At 45.0% G+C, this 18,944-nt stretch overlaps 1 protein-coding gene across 3 annotated transcripts in view; it reads left to right on the forward strand.

The window, feature by feature from the left end:
* LOC135173778 (nipped-B-like protein) overlaps positions 1-18,944 on the forward strand; it is a 265,346-nt gene that overhangs the window by 56,187 nt on the left and 190,215 nt on the right. For all 3 annotated transcript variants that reach the window (XM_064140921.1, XM_064140923.1, XM_064140922.1), the window contains 2 exons: positions 1,500-1,665; positions 2,828-2,958. In XM_064140921.1, coding sequence (XP_063996991.1) covers positions 1,500-1,665; positions 2,828-2,958 — 297 coding nt within the window. The remainder of the gene's footprint in view (positions 1-1,499; positions 1,666-2,827; positions 2,959-18,944) is intronic.

Below are 18,944 nucleotides of genomic sequence, written 5' to 3' on the forward strand. Positions count from 1 at the left end.
GATCATCAAGTCCAACCCTTTACCACAGAGCTCAAGGCTAGACCATGGCACCAAGTGCCACGTCCAACCTTGCCTTGAACAGCCCCAGGGACGGCGACTCCACCACCTCCCCGGGCAGCCCATTCCAGTGTCCAATGACTCTCTCAGTGAGGAACTTTCTTCTCACCTCCAGCCTAAATCTCCCCTGGCGCAGCCTGAGGCTGTGTCCTCTCGTTCTGGCGCTGGCCACCTGAGAGAAGAGAGCAACCTCCTCCTGGCCACAACCACCCCTCAGGTAGTTGTAGACAGCAATAAGGTCACCCCTGAGCCTCCTCTTCTCCAGGCTAACCAATCCCAGCTCCCTCAGCCTCTCCTCGTAGGGCTGTGCTCAAGGCCTCTCCCCAGCCTCGTCGCCCTTCTCTGGACACACTCAAGCATCTCAACGTCCCTAAGTAAACCCAAAACATAAAATACAGGAGTTAACTGTTTGGAATATCAGTCAGTAACATATCTGGGTACCCTACAAATAAAGAAAAACATGTATCTTTTAGAGGTAATTTATAATTTAGCTTATTGTCTCTACTGAAGAGAGAGATAAAAGATTAGATTCAAGCTAATCTAATACAGGTAATGAAAGCTAGATATTTTAATCTAATATACACTTTTATTTGAATTACTGTTTATTCTAAATTTCTAAATACAGTAATGAGATGCATTCTATAAAGGGAAAGAAATACCAGAATTCTGCCCTCCCTTGTGCCCCCCCCCTTTTTTTTTAAGACTTTCAAAATATGAGTGCATCAAAAGAGTCTATATTTCACAGTTGTTGTTTTGTTGTTTGTTGTTTTTTTTGCCCCTGAAGCTATTTTTAATGTAATCAGCCTGGGAACTTGAAGTCAGAGTCAGCTTGTTTTCGTGGACCCATGAAAGTGACTTGAGAAGATTGCTTACATAAAAATGAATACAGCGGAAGAATAAACTGAGAATTTAATTAGTGGCTTAAAGTGGCTGTTGTTTTTTGGGTTTTTTTGTGGTGTTTTTGTTTGGTTGGATTTTTTTAATCTACCATCTCTATACAATGTGGGAACACTAATTAAATATGAAGGTCAGAATAAAAGTTCTGATCAGTACACTTACAGCACTGCATGGATTTACAAGGATTTTGAATTTCCTTCCTTCTCTTGATCCATGCTTTCACCTCCAAGAGAAAACTGCCATAATATTAAATAATAATCTGTAATGTTTAAAAGTATGCTTTTGTTCATAATACTTGTCTTAGCACTGTTAAATATTTACAATAATATATTATTTTAAATAATATAGTAATATAATTTATGGACATGACTGAATTACTTTGTTTAAAACAGAGTCCAAACTTTGTGTGTGTGTTCATGATTAAATCAATCCAGAAATCTTTCCTATATTTCAAATGTAGTTGCCAAGTTTTCTTTCTTAAGAAAGTGTCCATCTTTATATGCTCATGTTTAATGAAATAATTCTGAACTGTTTTATTATAACAGTTTTGAACCAGCTGCCTCTTCCATCACCTTTACCTGCTACAACAACAAAAAGCCTGCTTTTCAATGGACGGATAGCTGAAGAGGTGAATTGCCTTCTGGCTTGCAGGGATGAAAATCTGGTTTCACAGCTTGTCCACAGTCTCAATCAGGTGTCAACAGATCACATGTATGTGTTTTGAACTTCAGCTATATCATATCACCATCATTGTTCCTTGAAATTGAAATTGAGAAGAGTGTTTGTGAGGATATGAAAATCAGAATGTGGAGGTTTTTTTATTAGGCTACTTTAGTGGATTACCATTGTAAATTGTTCCTGTCAATAAGAATGTTAGTAATTGTCTGACAACTATTATGCGTTAACTAATTTTATTTTTTAGAAATTGGTAGGCTGCTTGTTGTGTTCTTGCTAGTTAAGAGTACAAACTGTGGTATCAATTGTACAAGAGTAATTTGTGTTCCACTTTTGTTAATAATGCACATAAAATATATACTCAGTATTACACGAAATTATACCTTTTTTGAGACACCCATGTATGACTTGTGTTAGTTCTGATTAGGTATTGAATTCAAATATTTTAAGAATTGAACCAGCAAGTATGCTAATCAATTATCTTTTTTAAAATATATTTTGGATTTTCTCATTTTTCCCTCATGTCCTTTGAATTGTCTTATGCTGACATTCCTGTTTTTTCCTACATGTTCCAATCAACTGATTTGATCAAATGGAAGTAGCTTTATAAAGTCCTCAAAGCAAACAAGTGAAGGAACAGATTTATAGAAAATCCATTACATTTTTGATGGTTCAAAGGAAATCCTGCGATGGCAAAGATATGCCATTTTTGCTGTTAAAAACATTTCAAAGAATTGAGCTGTAACCTGAATGTTATACATTCACACATATCTTATTTTCACTCCTACAGTAATACTTTCTTGATATTATACCAAAGTTTTCTTCTGTTTTGGAGAAGATCATGATACAAAAGTGGGCATAAGAAACTTCTAATAATATAGTCTGAAACTGACAGACATGTATATATAAGTGCTTATTAAGAGAAAATAATTCTGAATGATAGTAGGAATATTTCTTCTTCCATTCCTTGGAAAAAGAAATAGAGACAGGAAACAGTGCTTTTCAGACTTAGGTTTGTCTATATTTTAATAGTAAATTGTCATCTTTTGTTTTGGGATTTGGTGTGTGTTTGTGTATTTTTGTTCGTGTTATGGGGTTTTTTTTGTTTGGTTGCTTTTTTTTTTTATTTTACTTGACTTGTGATGTCTTATAACTCAAAAATACATTTGCTGCTATTTGCTTATTTCCACAATTATAGAGAATTGAAAGATAACCTTGGCAGTGATGATCCAGAAGGAGATATACCAGTCTTGCTGCAGGCTGTCCTGGCAAGGAATCCTAATGTTTTCAGGGAGAAAAGCATGCAGACCAGATATGGAGTACAAAGTGGTAAGAATTTTTGATTATTTATTGATTGTGTTTTATGTTGTTCTGTAAGTTTAGGGGACTGATAATAACCATAAATATATATGGTGCACAACTGTGATACTTGTGCTTTACCTTGTATTTGACAGTGATATAAATTTATGTATCTTGACATCTTATAAGAGTGATCATATCAGAATAAGCATGGAAACAAAATCTACTGTGTATTTTTTAAAAGAATAATGTTTAATTTCACTACAAAGTTCAGTTTCTAGGATGAGTGATTGGATTTTATTTTAAAGTAATTTTATTTGAAATTCTTTATGGCTAGGTTCATATTTTTATCTTAGTAAATAGTTAAAGTTGGGAAAATATGCCTTGACCTTACTGAAAATCTGTTCAAGTCTGTCATTTTACTGATAGTTCTGTGGCAATTTGTGGTGCCCTACAGATTTTATTTTTTGAGGTTTAAGTGAGATACGCTGCTGAAAAGCAAAGATGGAGGAGAGACCAAGCTAAGGATTAATCAGACAGATTCTACTTATAGGTGTGGAGTCTATTTGAATCTGAAATAATTTCTTTAAATGCTAAAAACTATGAAACAATTATAGGAGAATGTCCAGAGTTTTTGCAGTTTGAGGATAAAGATTTGCTAGCATTGTAGAGATCTAGATAGAAGTGTTACCAGAGTCAATGGAGATAGAAAGTATAGGGTGGTTTTGTGTCGGTGAAAAAGTGGCCAGAGTAATGACGGATACCAATATGGTTACATTGTTCTCCGTTTTATTGTGGCAATACAGCATCTTATATGCTAAGTTGGAAGAGGCATGCACAGCTAACTTACTTTAAGATTGGTACATGCGGAAGGCACAGATAGGTTTAAAGCTATGCATAAGGCACAGATAGGTTAAGGCTTAAAGAAAAAACAATTGTAGGGTCAGCCTCCTGTGGCCAGCAGATCCTGCCCCCTTGCAGCTGGACGTGGGGGTTGTTTCATCGCCTTAGTTCCTGCCTCCAAGATGAGCTCAAGGACACTCCTCGCAGCACAGGTTGCTCGTTTATCAAATCATGTCCTCTGTCAGCAAGAAATGCTTCCACAGTTTTGGAGAGTAAAAGTAATAAAATGAGCCAGTGAGTAAAAAGCCATATGATATTTGAAAAGAACTTGCTAAGGACAGAACATGTCATGCTCCTTGAAAGAATGCAAAACAGCACAAATGAAAATGTGAAAGGCAGTGCTAAGTATTTAGTAACTCATTGTTACATATATCCTAAAATTTAAGCTGAAAACAGTCTCTAAATTGGAAGAAAGGGGGAAGAGAGGAAAAGCATAGCTATAGACCATGTATTTTGAGAGGAAGAAGCCCTGGAATGAATATTTGAAAAGCTAGATAAAGTGTGACAATTTTTTATGGAAAAAGGCCACAGTCTTACCTGGAAATAGAGGGATCTTTAAGGTAGATGCTGGCAAATTGTGGTAGCCTTATTAGCTGTCAATAGATCCCATTCAGATCTCCAAAGCCAAAGGAGGATATACTGATGTGTTCTGGCAGCAAAGCTTGGATTTTCTTCTGTTTTCTGAACAGATTTTATAGTCTCTGTAGAGTCATGATTTGTAGGACAATTGAGGATTTGGTAGAGAACTTATGCAATACGTTTTTTAGACTATTTTCTAGTGCTTCAAATTCATCTCTTATGCTTTCCTTACAGTCTTCTTTCCAAATGTTGTTCTCCTACCTTCTGTTGAATCCAGCGTGCAGTGAAGTCAGTGCTGGGTGCTGTGATCCAGTATTTGCAGTGCCCAGAACTGATAAGGAATAAAGGCAGTGGGAACCCCATGTCTATTTACTCAGTCTGGGGTAGGCCTCTGCAACATGATGCTTTGAGTGTCAGTTCCAGCATTAGTATGGACAAACTGAAAAATTTATTTCTCCCATCTTTCTTTTCTAATATAAGAACAGAAGGACTACCTGATTAATGAATTACATTAAATGTGGAATAAAATTCTAGGTTCAGTAAATTTCTCCGGAAATGTATCCTCAGAAAGTCAAATACTATATTTTGAATACATTATTTTTAGTTAAAATGAACAAATAGTGCAAGAAAGATGTATTATGTGGAAAATTTTTGCTTTGTGTCCTTTGCACAGACCGCCCTGCCACCTCCACTCCCAAACACAACTACAAGCTGGGTGATGAGTGCATTGAGAGCAGCCCTGCAGAGGACTGCTGAGGGACCCAGAACTGGACTCAGTACTCCATGTGGGATCTCACCAGAGCAGAGGGGTAGAATCACCTCTCTTCATCTCTGGCCATGCTTCTTTTCATGCAGCCCAGAATGTGATTTTCCTTCTGGGCTGCAGGTGCCCATTGCTGGCTCATATCCAGCTTCTCATCCACCGGTATCCCCAAGTCATTCTCTGCAGGACTGCTCTCAATTTCATCATCCCCCAGCCTGGATTGATACTGAGCGCTGGCCTCGATCCTGTTCAATATCTTTATTGATGATCTGACCAGGGGATTGAGTCCAGCATCAGTAAGTTTGCAGATGACACCAAGTTAGGAGCAGGAGTTGATCTGTTGGAAGGTAGGAGAGCCTTGCAGAGGGATCTTGATAGGCTAGTGGTCAGAGGCCAATGGGATGAGATTCAATAAGGCTAAGTGCAGGGTTCTGCACTTTGGCCACAGCAACCCCAAGCAGCGCTACAGACTGGGGACAGAGTGGCTGGAGAGCAGCCAGGCAGAAAGGAACCTGGGGTACTGGTAGATGGTAGGCTGAAGATGAGCCAGCAGTGTGCCCAGGTGGCCAAGAGAGCCAATGGCATCCTGGCCTGGATCAGGAACAGTGTGGCCAGTAGGACAAGGGAGGTTATTCTTCACCTGTACTCAACACTGGTCAGGCCACACCTTGAGTCCTGTGTCCAGTTCTGGGCCAGTCAGTTCAAGAGAGATGTTGAGGTACTGGAACATGCCCAAAGAAGGGCGACCGAGTTGATGAGAGGCCTGGAACACAAACCCTATGAGGAGAGGCTGAGGGAGCTGGGGTTGTTTAGCCTAGAGAAGAGGAGGCTCAGGGGTGACCTCATTGCTGTCTACAACTATCTGAGGGGAGGTTGTAGCCAGGTGGGGGTTGGTCTCTTCTGCCAGGCAACCAGCAACAGAACGTGGGGACACAGTCTCAAGTTGTGCCGTGAGAAGTATAGGCTGGATGTTAGGAGGAAGTTGTTGCCAGAGAGAGTGACTGGCATTGGAATGGGCTGCCCAGGGAGGTGGTGGAGGCACCGTCTGTTGTGGAGGGAATAAATTAATTGGTGCGAGATGATATTTTATAAAATGTCCCAGAAGTTCAAGGAAGTTGTTAGATCTTGTAGAGGAAAAATTAGAGAGGCAAAAGCCCACTTGGAGCTCAGGCTGGCCACGGCTGTCAAGGAAAATAAAAAGTGTTTCTTTAAATATCTGAATGGCAAGAGAAGGGCCAAGGACAACCTCCAGTCCTTGTTAGATAGAGAGGGGAACATAGTGACAAAGGATGAGGAAAAGGCAGAGGTGCTTAACACCTTCTTTGCCTCAATCTTCACTAGTGGGACAGGTTGTCTCCAGGACAGCTGGACTCCTGAAGTGGTGGATGGAGCCAGGGACCAGTACAGTCCCCCTCTAATCCATGAGGAAGCAGTAAGGGACCTGCTGAGACATTTGGATCCTCACAAGTCCATGGGACCAGATGGGATCCACCCTAGGGTGCTGAGAGAGCTGGAGCTGAGCTGGCCAAGCCACTCTCCATCATTTATCAGCAGTCCTGGCTCACTGGAGAGGTCCCTGAAGACTGGAAGCTGCCAATGTGATGCCCATTCACAAGAAGGGTCGTAAGGAGGAGCCAGAAAACTACAGACCTGTGAGCCTGACCTCAGTGCCAGGCAAGGTAATGGAACAGGTCATCTTGGGTGCCATCACAAAGCACCTACAGGATGGCCAAGGGATCAGGCCCAGCCAGCATGGGTTTAGGAAGGGCAGGTCCTGCCTCACCAACCTGATCTTTTATGATCAGGTTACCTGCCTGGTGAATGTGGGGCAGGCTGTGGATGTAGTCTACTTGGACTTCAGCAAAGCCTTTGACACTGTCTGCCACAAGAAGCTCCTGGCCTAGCTGGCAGCTCATGGTTTGGACAGATTCACTCTGTGCTGGATCAAGAACTGGCTGGATGGCAGAGCTCAGAGAGTGGTGGTGAATGGTGCCACATGCAGTTGGCAGCTGTCACTAGTGGTGTTCCCCAAGGATCAGTGCTGGGCCCAGTCCTGTTCAATATCTTTATTGATGACCTGGACGAGGGCATTGAGTCCAGCATCAGTAAGTTTGCAGATGACACCAAGCTAGGAGCAGGTGTTGATCTGTTGGAAGGTAGGAGAGCCCCGCAGAGGGACCTGGACAGGCTGGATGGGTGGGCAGAAGCCAATGGGATGAGATTTAACAAGGCCAAGTGCAGGGTTCTGCACTTTGGCCACAACAACCCCAAGCAGCGCTATAGGCTGGGGACTGAGTGTCTGGAGAGCAGCCAGGAGGAAAGGGACCTGGGGGTACTGATAGATAGTAAGCTGAAGATGAGCCAGCAGTGTGCCCAGGTGGCCAAGAGAGACAATGGCATCCTGGTCTGCATCAGGAACAGTGTGGCCAGCAGGACAAGGGAGGTTATTCTTCCCCTGTACTCAGCACTGGTCAGACCACACCTTGAGTACAGTGTCCAGTTCTGGGCCCATCAAATCAAGAAAGATGTTGAGGTGCTGGAACATGTCCAGAGAAGGGCAACAAAGCTGGTGAGGGGCCTGGAGCACAAACCCTATGAGGAAAGGTTGAGGGAGCTGGGCCTGTTTAGCCTGGAGAAGAGGAGGCTCAGGGGTGATCTTATTACTGTCTACAACTACCTGAAGGGACATTGTAGCCAGGTGGGGGGTGGCCTCTTCTCCCAGGTAACCAGCAGTAGAACAAGGGGACACAGTCTCAAGTTGTGCCAGGGTAGGTATAGGCTGGATGTTAGGAAGAAGTTCTTCACAGAAAGGGTGATTTCCTATTGGAATGGTGTCGGGGTACGGAGGCTGGCGAGAGGCGAGATCGGGGTGCTGACGACTCAAGACAGCAGCTTCTAGGCATCTGTGCATCAGTACGATTTATTAAGGCAATACAGTGGTTTATATAGCCCCTAGAGGGGGTGTGCACAACCAGCCTGGGGCTGGCCGAAGTGGACAGTACAGATTGGCCCCAAGTTATGTGTAAGGCAGAGATAGGTTACCTGTGGTAAACAACCTGTGAGTACCACCCAGGGGGTCAGCCCCCTGGGGCAGTGCCTGCCTCAGGGGGCGGGCAAATCCCACCCCCTGACAGCTGTGCATGGGTTGCTCATAGTTCTCAGCCTAGGCCCCTGGGAGCCTGTAAGACCCAAGGACACTTCCCATCACAGGGCCTGATGTTTACATTCCATACCTCGCTGGAGGAGAAAGCTTCCCACTGAATGGGCTGCCCAGGGAGGTGGTGGAGGCACCGTCCCTGGGGGTCTTCAAGCAAAGCCTGGATGAGGCACTTAGTGCCATGGTCTAGTTGATTGGCTAGGGCTCGGTGATAGGTTGGACTGGATGGTCTTGGAGGTCTCTTCCAACCTGGTTGATTCTATGATTCTATATAATTTATTATCTTTAATATTCTGAACTCTTGCCATGGAAGACATTCTAGGAATAACATCAAACAGTAACTTGTTAGTAACTATTATTATTATCTAGCAAACATTCAAACTATAAACAGAGAGGAATTTTCCCATGGCCAAATGCCGCTTGGGGTCAATATGCTGCTTGCCCAGCCGATGGGCCCAAGCTCTTTCTGCTCTATGGCAGAAGGCAGTAGAGAATTGCAGAGGCATTAAAGCATTTATTGACAAATTCTTGTTAATTGTCATTCACCCTCTGAGGCTACATCACAGCCTATACAAATGTCCAATCTGCGGGGAACCTGCCCGTGGATGTTGAGGCTGTGGTTGTGATCTCCCGGCTTCAGGGGAAATTGCAGACAGTCTCTAACTTGTTCTCCTGGCTTCTTCTGGACACTCTGTCCAGGGATTCTAAGCAGGACCTTCAGGTGCAGAGGCAGGATGCTGTACGGTCTCAGCACGGTGTCACGCTGGCCATACAGGCCAATTGTGTGCACACATCCGGGGTCTGCTCCTGGTAACTGGTGGTAGTGGAGTTTACCAGGCAATAATAAGGCAGCGGGCGTGCAATAGGGTGCACAGCTGCATGGGAGACTGGGCTCCATAGTGAAGCAAAAGTAAGCAGGCAGGCATTAGAGTGAGCACTGTGTGTGGGCAGACAGGCAGGCACTTTGTTTACCTGTGTACCTCCTATTTATCAAATGTGGGCCAAGATTAATGGCCCCTTGGCCACCAGAATGACCAATCAGCTTGGCAGTTAACCAAAGCATACCATAATAGGCAAGAGCCACAGGCCTGACCCTTCCAAATATGGGGAGAACATGGGCCTTGCACCCAGTAAGCCATAAGCTAGGTGTGTGGGCTTACACAACCGTGTTACACAATCTGGGCCCTGAGCAGGCCAGACTTTATGGCGCCAGGTCTATTGTGTCCCTTTTGTGTTTGTTTAATGTGTTTACCTCTGGTGTGGGCAGATGTTGTGGATGGGGTATTCTGCTACCTATGCCAATTGTGGCAGAGGGGAGAAATTAATTAATGCGAGAGGATTTTTTTTTATTTATATATATATATTTATTAACTTCCAATATTTCAACTCTCACCACCCCTAACCACTGAACTTTAATATTAATATTCATTTTTATATGTTTATGAAGACATTATGGGAATATATATTTACAGAAATTTATTAATAACTAGCAAACATTGAAACTATTAACAGAGAGAGTTTTCCCCGTGGCTTAATGCCACTTGGGGTCATATACTATTTGTCCAGCAAGAGTGAGCTGAAAGCTGTTTTCTGCTTTATGGCAGAGGTAACAGAAATTACAGAGGCATTCAAGTATTTACTCACAATTCGGATTAATCAGAAATCGCCCTCCGGGGCTGTGTCACAGCCTATTGCAAGTGTCCAATTCTTCAGGGTCTCTGCCTGTGGACTTTAAGGCTGGAATCCTCTGGTTTCAGGGGAAATGGCAGTCTCTGACCTTGTGCTGCTGATTTCTGCTGGCTGCTCTCTCCAGGAAATTCGTAGGCAGGATCTCCAGGTGCAGAGGCAGGATTCTGTGCAGTCTGAGCACGGATCTAATGCTGACTAAAGGCAGGTATAAAGCTGCAAGGAAGTACACAGGCAGGCAAGCAAGCAATGTGGCGGAGATGCAAGTAATGTGGGGAATCGTGCACCTGAGCCTGTGTGCCCCTATTTATTAAATGTGGGACGAGAATTAATGATCTCATTGGCCACTAGAATAACCAATCAGGTTGGCAGTCAGCCAAACCTTACCATACTAGGCAAAAGGCACTTGCCTGGACTATCCCAAATATGTGGATCACATGGGCTTACACCAGGGAGACACGAGCTGGGCATGTGGGGGCTTACACAATCAGGTGTCCTGGGCAACTGACTTTATGGCCCCGGTCTGTTGTGCCCCTTTGTGCTCGTTTACCCCTGGTGCAGGCAGAGAGACATGTCCAGGCAGAACAGGCATAAATGAGCCTATTTTTGGGCCGGCAGGCCCTCCACGACAGCAGAAAAACATGTCCAGGCAGGACAAAGCACTTATAAACCTATTTTGGGCCTATGGGCCCTCCACGACACTGTCCCTGGAGGTGTTCAAGAAAAGACTGGATGGGGCACTTAGTGCCATGGTCTAGTTGACTGTACAGGGCTGGGTGATAGGTTGGACTGGATGATCTTTGAGGTCTCTTCCAACCTGGCTGATTCTATGATTCTATGAGGATTGCCCTGACCCAGGTGCAGGACCTTGCACTTTGCCTTACTGAACCTCATGAGATTCTCCTCCAGCCTGTCCAGGACCCTATAGATGGATCCCATCCTTCAGTCTTATCAACCACATCACTCAAATTGGTGTCATCTGCAAGCTTATTGAAGGTGCCACAATCTCTCTGTCTATATCATTGATGATGATATTGAATAGCACTGCTCCCAGTACAGACCCTTGAGGGACACCACTTGTTACCCGTCTTCATCTGGACATTGAGCTGTTTATCACTACCGTTTGAATGTGATTGTCCAACCAATTTCTTATCTGCTGGACAGTCTACCAATCAAATCCATATCTCTCCAGCTTAGAGAAAAGGATGTTGTGGAGGACTATGTCTAAGGCCCCGCAGACAGTTGACATCTGTTGCTGTTACTTTGTCCGCTGATGTAGTCACTCCATTGTAGAAAGCCACTAGGTTGGTCAGACAGGACTTGCCCTTGGCAAAGCTATTCTGACTGTCTCGAATCACCTTCCTGTCCCCCCCATGTGCCTTGTCAGAGTTTCTGGGAAGATCTGTTCCATGATCTTCTCAGGCACAGAGGTGAGGCTGACAGGTTAGTAGTTCCCAGAGTCCTCCTTTCTACCCTTTTTAACAACGGATGCAATGTTTCCCTTCTGCCAATCACCAGGGACTTCACCTTCACAACCCCATGCAGAGATACAGGCTAGGGTCGGAGTGGCTGGAGAGCAACCAAACAGAAAGGGATCTGGGGGTGCTGATCGATACCTGCCTGAACATGAGCCAACAGTGTGCCCAGGTGGCCAAGAGAGCCAGTGGCATCCTGGCCTGCATCAGGAATGGTGTGGTCAGCAGGAGCAGGGAGGTCATTCTGCCCCTGTACTCTGCACTGGTTAGACCACACCTTGAGTGCTGTGTTCAGTTCTGGGCCCCTGTGATGGTTTGGGGGTTACCCCGCCCCCCCCCACACTTTTGAATTTGCCCCAGCTAACTCAGAGGGACCCTGGGAATATAGATGAAGCAATTTATTTACAGCTAGCAAAATTTACAAGCAGCTATTTACAATATATACAGTTATATACAATTATATACAGAAATATACAAAGGATAAACGATATGAAAGCACAACTCCCCTCCCAGAAACCTGAGTCCCCAGGAGGGGCTCTCAAACCACCCCAACACCTCCCCCCGGCCCTCTCAACCTTACCCCAGTTCTCAGGAAGAAAAGAGGTGCAGCCAAGAGGTTAGGGAGCAAGGTTAGTAGGAGCAGGGTTAATGAGATGTGACCAGGTCTAAGGCAAAAGCAAGAGTGAGAAACAAAATGGAGAAAAAGTCTTTCTTCTTCCCAGAGTTCTCAGCGTAACTGTGAGAGAAGTAGACACAATTGTTTTTCATTTCGCTGCCCGTTATCTAGTTCTGTTACCAAAACATTCCAGCTTGCTTCAAACTAGCACAATCCACCCCTTGTCTACTTCACTCAGAGTATCGCTGAGAATTATCTAATCTAATCTAAACCAATATTTACACTAAAACAATATATACAAGTTCAGTTCACACTTCAATCAGATGTAGGTGATTCAAAAGCTCAGAACAGGGACTCCCAGGTGATGTTGGGTTCGTGCTCACGTACTGTAGATTCTATCGTAGATTCTCTCAGTGTTGGGCGCCGATGTTACCTAGAACAGAAAACTCCTAACAGTTTGAATTTAAACTCTCTCAGCTAAGGTTAGATTTCTCTGTGGAATACACTGGATTTCACCATTCTCCTGCATTACCCAGTAGGTATGACCAGGACCTTCAGCAGAAACCACCCCTCGGACAGGTTTCCCTTCGCCCGAAGGAGAAAATACCCAAACAGTTTTCCCTAACAGATTCTTCTCACGTACAACAGGAACTTTATCACCGTCTACTGTTTGGACCAAATCTGATTGTGCAGGTCCTGCTCTGTTTACTGAACCTCTACTATTTACCAACCAGGTAGCTTGTGCTAAATGTTTGTCCCAGTTTTTCAGAGTTCCACCCCCCATGGCTTTGAGGGTGGTTTTCAGCAAACCATTGTAGCGTTCAATCTTCCCTGAAGCTGGTGCATAGTAGGGTATGTGATAGATCCATTCAATACCATGCTCTTTAGCCCAGTTTTTCACAAGATTGTTCTTGAAATGAGTGCCATTGTCTGACTCGATTCTCTCTGGAGTTCCATGTCTCCACAAGATTTGTCTCTCCAAACCAACAATGGTGTTACGTGCAGTAGCATGTGGAACTGGATAGGTTTCCAACCATCCAGTGCTGGCTTCTACCATCGTTAGCACATACTGCTTGCCAGAACGAGATCGAGGTAAAGTGATGTAGTCAATCTGCCAGGCTTCACCATACTTGTACTTTGACCATCTCTCACCATACCATAAGGGCTTGATTCGCTTAGCCTGCTTAATAGCAGCACAAATGTCACAGTCATAGATGACTTGGGTGATAGCGTCCATGGACAAGTCAATTGACCTATCGCGAGCCCATCGGTATGTTCCATCTCTGCCTTGATGTCCAGATGAGTCATGGGCCCACCGAGCTAAGAACAGTTCACCTCGGTGTTTCCAATCAAGGTCAATGTCAAGTTCAGAGCTGGTATCAACTTGAGCAATCTTAGCAGCTTGATCTGCCTTCTGGTTATGTTGATGTTCCTCAGTTGCTCTGCTCTTAGGCATGTGTGCGTCTACGTGCCGCACCTTCACTGGAGTTTTCTCCAGCCGTGCATCAATGTCCTGCCATAGATCAGCACACCAAATAGGCTTTCCTTTCCTCTGCCAACCATTCTTCTTCCAGTCCTTTAGCCAACCCCATAGAGCATTGGCTACCATCCACGAGTCGGTGTAGAGGTAAAGGATAGGCCAATTCTCACGTTCAGCCACACCAAGAGCAAGTTGAACAGCTTTTACCTCAGCGAACTGACTGGATTCTCCTTCGCCATCTTTCGTTTCGGTAACTCTCCTGGTTGGATTCCAAACCGCTGACTTCCATATTCGCTTGTTCCCAACAAGACGACAGGAACCATCTGTGAACAAAGCATAGTTCTTTTCCTGATCAGAGAGATCACCATAGGGAGGAGCTTCCTCAGCACGAGTTATTTTCTCCTCCGGAGGTTTGGGACAGTCTGTGCCTTCCGGCCAGTTGGTGATCACCTCCACCAGACCAGGTCGGTCAAGATTACCCATTCGCGCTCGTTGGGTTATCAAAGCCATCCATTTAGACCAGGTTGCATCTGTGGCATGATGTGGTGATGAACCTTTGCCCTTGAACATCCAGTTAAGAACTGGCAGTCTAGGAGCTAAAAGCAATTGTGACTCAGTTCCAATCACTTCAGAAGCTGCTTTCACTCCCTCATAGGCTGCTAGAATCTCTTTCTCAGTTGCAGTGTAATTTGTCTCTGAACCTCTGTAACAACGTCCCCAGAAACCAAGTGGACAACCACGTGTCTCATTTGGAGCACTCTGCCAAAGACTCCAAGTTGGACCATTGTCACTGGCAGCCGTGTACAGAATGTTTTTAATGTCCGGACCAGATCTCACAGGACCCAAGCCCACTGCATGGACTACTTCTCGCTTGATCTGATCAAAGGCTGCTTGTTGTTCAGGTCCCCACTCGAAATTGTTTCTCTTACGAGTCACATCATGCAGAGGTTTGACAATCTGACTGAAACCAGGAATGTGTAGTCTCCAAAATCCCACCACACCAAGGAAAGAAAGTGTGTCCTTCTTACTGGTGGGAACAGCCATGGTAGAGACTTTGTTGATCACATCCTGAGGAATGTAACGGCGACCATCCTGCCACCGCACTCCCAGAAACTGAATTTCTCTGGCAGGTCCTTTGACCTTGTCTCTCTTAATGGCAAAACCTGCTTGCAACAGAATGTCAATGATTTTGTTACCTTTCTCGAAGACTTCCTCAGCAGTTTGGCCCCACACAATGATGTCGTCGATGTACTGGATGTGCTCTGGAGCTTTACCTTTCTCCAGTGCATTGTGGATGACTGAGTGACAGATGGTTGAGCTGTGTTTCCACCCCTGAGGCAAACGATTGAACTGGTACTGGATTCCTCTCCAGGTGAATGCAAACTGAGGCCTGCACTCCTTTGCTATAGGAATAGAGAAGAAAGCATTAGCAATGTCTATTGTTGCATACCATTTAGCCTCCTTTGATTCCAGCTCGTACTGGAGTTCCAGCATGTCTGGCACAGCTGCACTCATGGGTGGCGTCACCTCGTTGAGGGCACGGAAGTCAACTGTCAGTCTCCAGTCGCCCGTAGGTTTACGCACAGGCCAGATGGGACTGTTGAAAGGTGAATGAGCTTTCTCGATGACAGCCTGACTCTCCAGTTGACGAATCAGCTGATGAATGGGCAACAAAGAGTCACGGTTAGTTCTGTACTGTCTATGATGAACAGTTTGAGTTGCAATTGGCACTTCCAGGTCCTCTATGTCATGATGTCCCACAACTGCAGATTCATCAGAAAGTTCAGGTCTAATAGACAATTTCAATTTATCATCCTCAATCTCTACAGATGCTATTCCAAAAGCCCATTTGTGACCCTTAGGATCTTTGAAACAGCCTTGTCTCAAAAAGTCAATTCCCAGAATGCAAGGCGCATCAGGACCAGTTACAATAGTATGTGTCTTCCACTCTTTACCAGTTAAACTGATCTCAGCCTGTACCTTAGTTAACTCTTGAGATCCACCAGTGATTCCAAAGATAGAAATGGACTCTGTCCCTTTGCAATTTGATGGCAATAAAGTACATTGAGCACCTGTGTCAACTAAAGCCCTGTATTTCCGAACTCTTGAACTGCCAGGCCACCTAATGAATACATTCCAATAGATTCGGTTCTCTCCACTATCCCTTTCCTCCTCCTGGCTGGAGGCAGGGCACCCCTAATGCTGAACATGGCATGTAGGGTGTACACAGTGATTGGTGTTATTGTGAGAGGAACTGCAACTGTTGGAACAATTGCAGTTGCTCTCGGGAGCTGAAGAAGTGACAGCTACTTTCCTGGCATTACTGCCTCTGTTTCTGCCACTCTGCAGATCCCTGACCCTCTTTGAAAGAGCTGAAGTAGGTTTACCATCCCATTTGTTCATGTTCTCCCCATATGTGTCACGCAGAAGTATCCACAGTGATGCACGTGATTGCTGCTGTCTGGGTGGAATTTGTCTCCTCCTAGGCTGGAATTGCCTTGCAGGAGGTGGGCGTCTGTTCCTCACTGCAGAAACATGCACCCATTCAGATGATGCAGGAACGGTATCCTTTACCAGATTTTTGAGATCCTCCTTCAGTTCTTTCATGCTCTCTTTAATGCCATCTCTTATACCATCTTTAAGCTCTGTAGTCATAGTCTTTATGGCACAGATTATACCAGAATGTGACAAGCTGTCCTCAATCTGCCTGAGCTGATCAGTGAATTCACCAACAGTGAAAGATCTTCCATTATCACTCCTTGCTAGGAATTTACTGGCCAAGATGTTAGCATAGGATGAAGGAGCAAGCTTAATAAGCTTCTTCATGAGACCTGTTCCCAAAGGAATATCGTCAGGCTCATGAGTACCATGATCTCCATAAAGCACTTCCTTCACAGCAAACTCCTTCAGAAGCTTAATTCCCTGCTCAACGGTGTTCCACTTCTTGGCAGCCCATGGCAAATCATCTCGGGAAGGATATCTCATAGCCACAGCCAATAGAAGGCGTGTCCACAAGCTAACCCTACCAAGAGGACTTGCTAGGTGTTTGTCCACTCCACTCTCCTTAGTGAGTGGTCCCAGCTGCTTGGCAGACTTGTCTCCTACCTGCAGAGCATTAGCACCAATGCCACGGCATCTCACTAGCCAGCTTAAGATTGGCTCACCTGATTCCCTTGTGTATTCCTTCCTAACTTCCCTGACCTCTCTGAGTGGATCCTTGGAGCCTTGGATGTCATCTTCCTCCTCTTCTTCCTGTTGTTCTGGTGGTGCCGGGCCTAACACAATCTTCCTCATAGCATTCCTAAACTCATGGGAACCATCCTCTCTCTTGGCAGCTAACCTCACAGCACTCCTCTCACTTGAGTATTGTTGTCTCAGCACATCTACAAGGTCTCGCAGACTAACTGCCTCCTCTTCCTCTTCTCCTTGCTGATCACCAGAGGTCCCATCTCTTACATCCTCCTGCGAACCACTCTTTGTCTTAGCTTTTGCCTTAGCAGGTGCCAGAAGGGCCTGAGCAGCAACAGACTTGGATGTGTCTGCTGGAGGATTTGAATCTTTAGGAGTCTGACTTGGAGCTTGTGAGTTCAAATCTGCCTTGCTTTTAACAGGAGGATTTTGGTTCTGGTCTGCTGGCTGGGGGTTCAAATTGGCTGAGCTGGTGTCATTAGGATTTGGACTGACTGGGCTAGCGTTACTAGCATTGGTAGTATTATTATTAGTGGGATTATTTGCCTGTCCTCCTGGGATGCCTGCCAACCCTGACTTGTTTTCATTTTTGCTAGGAACATTCTGATTTTGGGTACCTGCCTGTGCTCCTGAGGCTCCTACCGAACTCTGTGGATTGTTGTTGTTTTTGTTATCAGTGTTTATGTTAGTGGTGGGAACACTGGCTGTGTTCCCAGCACTTGGAGAAGGAGGGGCAGAGGCTGGCAAGGGGGAAGCCGACAACTGTGTTCCCTTGTTTTGCTGTGAAAGAGACTGCTTCTGAGACACAGAAATTTTCCTAGCTCTTACAGAAACTGGTTTTGAATTTTTCACGAATAATGCCAAAATTAATATGAAATTTAAAACTACAAGAGCCAGTATAATGCCCAGCATCCCTGCCATGCTCTGTTTCGAGTAGCAATCCTTGCAGGGATTTGGCATTTCAGTTTGGGGCTGGATGACCCTCATGAGAGCAGTAGATAAAGCAGACTCTCGATTGATTGTAACATTATTGACAAAAACTCTTGTAATATCACTAGTAATATTCTCAGTGACACTAAAACCAGCATAACCAAGAATAAAATCACCCCAGCTCCAGAACATGTTTGAAAGCTTAACTTTAGCCTTCTTAAAAACTACATGAAGTAAGAAATAACCAATTTGATCTTTGATCCAGTTGTACACAAAAAACCAGAAAACAGGCCACACAGCAATCCCCACCAAGTACAATAGCTGCTTGATTAGCTTCATCTTAATTCCCAGAGCTGATTTCCACTCACTGAAATATCTAGCCCCACGTTGGGCGCCAATTAAAAAATGTGATGGTTTGGGGGTTACCCCGCCCCCCCCACACTTTTGAATTTGCCCCAGCTAACTCAGAGGGACCCTGGGAATATAGATGAAGCAATTTATTTACAGCTAGCAAAATTTACAAGCAGCTATTTACAATATATACAGTTATATACAATTATATACAGAAATATACAAAGGATAAACGATATGAAAGCACAACTCCCCTCCCAGAAACCTGAGTCCCCAGGAGGGGCTCTCAAACCACCCCAACACCTCCCCCCGGCCCTCTCAACCTTACCCCAGTTCTCAGGAAGAAAAGAGGTGCAGCCAAGAGGTTAGGGAGCAAGGTTAGTAGGAGCAGGGTTAATGAGATGTGACCAGGTCTAAGGCAAAAGCAAGAGTGAGAAACAAAATGGAGAAAAAGTCTTTCTTCTTCCCAGAGTTCTCAGCGTAACTGTGAGAGAAGTAGACACAATTGTTTTTCATTTCGCTGCCCGTTATCTAGTTCTGTTACCAAAACATTCCAGCTTGCTTCAAACTAGCACAGCCCCCCAGTTTAGGAGGGACATGGAGATGCTTGAGCGTGTCCAGAGAAGGGCGACGAGGCTGGGGAGAGGCCTTGAGCACAGCCCTACGAGGAGAGGCTGTGGGAGCTGGGATTGTTTAGCCTGGAGAAGAGGAGGCTCAGGGGTCACCTTATTGCTGTCTACAACAACCTGAGGGGAGGTTGTGGCCAGGAGGAGGTTGCTCTCTTCTCTCAGGTGACCAGCACCAGAACAAGAGGAAACAGCCTCAAGCTACGCCAGGGGAAATTTAGGCTTGAGGTGAGGAGAAAGTTCTTTACTGAGAGAGTAATT

The sequence above is a fragment of the Pogoniulus pusillus genome, assembly GCF_015220805.1.
Source record: "Pogoniulus pusillus isolate bPogPus1 chromosome W unlocalized genomic scaffold, bPogPus1.pri SUPER_W_unloc_1, whole genome shotgun sequence".
Lineage (NCBI taxonomy): Eukaryota > Metazoa > Chordata > Aves > Piciformes > Lybiidae > Pogoniulus > Pogoniulus pusillus.